This window comes from Pyxicephalus adspersus, chromosome 9, assembly GCF_032062135.1.
Source record: "Pyxicephalus adspersus chromosome 9, UCB_Pads_2.0, whole genome shotgun sequence".
Lineage (NCBI taxonomy): Eukaryota > Metazoa > Chordata > Amphibia > Anura > Pyxicephalidae > Pyxicephalus > Pyxicephalus adspersus.
The window spans coordinates 65,239,409-65,242,906 of record NC_092866.1 but is presented as its reverse complement, the minus strand read 5'-3'; the positions used below and the strand labels follow the sequence as shown (position 1 = coordinate 65,242,906).

Below are 3,498 nucleotides of genomic sequence, written 5' to 3'. Positions count from 1 at the left end.
CGGTGTCTTTCTTGCCCTGGACATAGATGGTGGTCCTGGGTGTGAGCGCCCACCAGTCCTGGCACTTGGGGTCAGAGCAGCAGGTACAGGTTGGGTGGTTGGGGAAGCAGCAGCAGCTGCAGTGCCTGTGGGGGGGATGAGGGTGGGCAGAGTGATGACTCCATCCATGGTAATGACCCGCTGTACATACAGGGTCGGGGAATGTGGTGCAGCGGTCGGTGATGACAAAGGTTGTGGTGCTCGGGGGGCTCTCCGCCTGGATCTGGCGACTGGTGATAGGACGATGGAGAATATCCACAATCCGATGGTGAACCGTTGGTGAAATCCACACAGCCGTGCCCAATGGGACATTCACTTTCTTGCCATTCCAAAAACAAACAGTCAGCTTCTCATCCTCCATCACTGTGAGAAATAAATGTCATTGTCAATAAACTGAAATAACGAAATAATCAAAGTATAAAAGAAACCAATATAATACAATATAAAGAAACAACATGAATGAATATATTGCCATTATATAAATAAAATGATAAAACAAATAAATAGTAAATAAATTATAATACATTAGGAGCTCCTTTTATAAATGATTCCTATGTCAATTCACTCATAAAATTGTTTTTTTTTCCTATTCATTTTCTATTGAGACAGCTGTGCACTTTAGACGATTGGCCACTAGATGGCAGAGCGAGTCATTCTTTTAATAGGGGACCAGTAGAGAGATACAACCAAAGCAAATTTCAGAGGAATTGACTGGGGGAATAATTTATAAATGAAGCCCAATATAGAAAGTAAAATATAAATGACACAAATCTTTACATACACACTTAAGTATTTAAGAATCAAATTATGAGATACATTATTAAATAATAAAAAATGTATAAAGAAATAATTTATAAAAAAAAATTAAATAAAAATAAAAAACTAATAAATAATAAATATTGATATAAAATATAAAACTCGAATAAAATATATTTTATATATTTAAATTTATTACATTTCAATTTGAATTTTAAATACAATAATGCTTACAATTTTTTTAACTTTGTTGTAAATAGTTTTAGCTAAAAAATTGCAAAAGATAAAATCTGCAACATACAAAATGCAGAAAAATGTCTGAAATGTTTTTTTATTACCACGCAGAGGGTCTCTGGTTTCCAGGCCCAGAAGGACAGTTCCAGGCCCATAGCGGGTCAGTTCTGGCTCCCATGGAGCGAGTACGTTGTCACCGGGCACTATGCAATGTCTCCGAGCTTCCTCGTACTGGATGATGTCACTGGAGGTCGTCTTCTGCAGCATGGCCGGGTACCGATCCCTCTGTACTGATGGCTTATTGAACTCGATTAGGAAGACACCCGGCTCCTCCTAGTGGGGGTGCAAAATGAGATTTGATGAGATGAGAATTCGGGGAAACTCTAAGGACACAACCTTAAACCTTACAACTCTGCCCACAGGACAAATCTGCACACATGTAAATTTGGCTTAAAATTACTTAAATAAATACATTAGGAAAGTTAATATGTGTTTTATTATTTTTTTTAACTAAAATAAATGTTTTTTTTCAAAAAATATAAAAATGTTGCATATGTATATTTTGCATTTTCATTTTTAGCCTTTAGGTGGCGCTCAGACCTTATTTTCTCAATAATGTTTGTAAATCCTTATTGATTGGTCAAAAAAAGCCTGCTGTTCAATATCTCAAGCTTGTAACTCCTCCCTCTTCCATGAACATCCCCCCAACTTGCTTAAGACAGCATGTTTTCAATCAGAGACTGGACGTCTGAAAGCAGCTACCTATGGGGTGGTTCCTCTGGGAATCCTTGAGGTGCCCCTGAGCTTCATGGATATACAGCATTAAAAATAAAATATTTCAGTATAGTTTATTTTTTAAATTTAATACAACTATTTTATTTTACATTTTGTATTTATATAAAGAAATATATGTTGTCTCCCTGGTGGTTTCCCTGAGCTCACCTCGTGCCTCACTACACCGAGATAATAAAACCCATTGGGGTCTCTGCGTGCCAGCACGGTCTCGCGTCTGATGATGGAGGTCAGACATGCGGGGGTTGATGACACGTTCAGCTTTTGGCATGTCACGCTGGTTGTGCAGGGGCGGAGGTGATCCGTCCATGAACATCTGTCAAAATAAAAAGAATTTTGTGTTTTAAATGAAGCTTTGCTGGGGATGAAGTCAATGATCTGACTGCACTGCCTGGCAGGGGTTCCCGAGTCACAGAACTGGCTGAACAGAATTACAAATCACCTGACTGGTAATGCCTATGGATGTATTGTTGCCTTGCATGAGAGCACTTTGGGTATTTATTTGCTGCTTTGTACATGGGCAGGGGGTACATAGGGGTGTCATAGGGTGGGATAGGAAATACCTGGATCTGTGGGGAACAGCCAGGGCAGAATTTTATTATCGCTGATTTTGCTTTGGTCAGTTGAAAAGTTCAAAGAAAGAGATAAAAGTATAAAGTGAATGAGTTTGGGGAGAGATGATGTGATGTACATACCCCCCATGGATAGTATGGTGGTGAGAGACACACGAGCGGGACGTACAACCCCACAGGGGATCCGTGTGTGCGACCATGCTGTGACATGTATGTGCCGTGTGCGGGGCCGTGATACTGCAATACTTGTGCTCCAGACACAGAGCCCTGACACAGTGATCCATCCTGAGAGGTCAACACTCTGCAGAAAAGAAAGATAAATTATATTTGTATTATTTATCATTCCTCGGCCCTTCCAATACAACCCCTCACCTTCCCCATACTGCCCCCACCTTTCTCATACAACCCCACCCTTCCACCTTCTGCACCCCTCACTTCCCCTATAATCCCCCCCCCCATACAATCCCTGACATTCCCTATACATTCACCTTCCCTCCCTCTTCCCATATAAGGATAATAATAAGTGTAATAAATACTGCAATGCGAATATTATTTTGTGCTAAACAATTCACATGGATCCCATATTAAACATCGAAGCTGAAACACGCAATAAATACTGCACATGGAACACATAATAAATACTAAACACAGACGATAATATATTAATCATAAATGCACACAGATCACAGAAATTAAACACTGAACACAAACCCACAATACACAGATCATGTTATAATAATAATAATCACCATAAATGTACACATGGATCACAGAACAAATACTGCACTCCGTAAACATAGCAGTTGATATAATGTACTTGGACTTTGCTAAAGCATTTGACTCTGTACCCCACAGATGGTTAATATACAAGTTAGGGGTGAATAGGTTTAGAAAAGTCAATCTGTAAATGGATAGAGAACTGGCTTAAAGATCACATCCAGAGAATTGTAATGAATGATTCATACTCCGAATGGTGTAAGGGTATTAGTGGTGTACCCCAGGGTTCAGTGTTGGGACCTTTACTGTGTAACATCTTTATAAATGATATAGAGTTTGGGATTTCTGTGTTTGCAGATGACACCAAACTATGTCATGGAATTAAGTC

General features: G+C 39.4%; 1 protein-coding gene across 1 annotated transcript in view; it reads right to left on the bottom strand.

Moving 5' to 3' along the window:
- C9H11orf16 (chromosome 9 C11orf16 homolog) overlaps positions 1–3,498 on the bottom strand; it is a gene marked incomplete in the record, with an annotated part of 8,229 nt that overhangs the window by 3,023 nt on the left and 1,708 nt on the right. Inside the window, 4 exon segments of the mRNA XM_072422344.1 lie at positions 1–402; positions 1,134–1,362; positions 1,972–2,137; positions 2,517–2,694. Coding sequence (XP_072278445.1) covers positions 1–402; positions 1,134–1,362; positions 1,972–2,137; positions 2,517–2,677 — 958 coding nt within the window.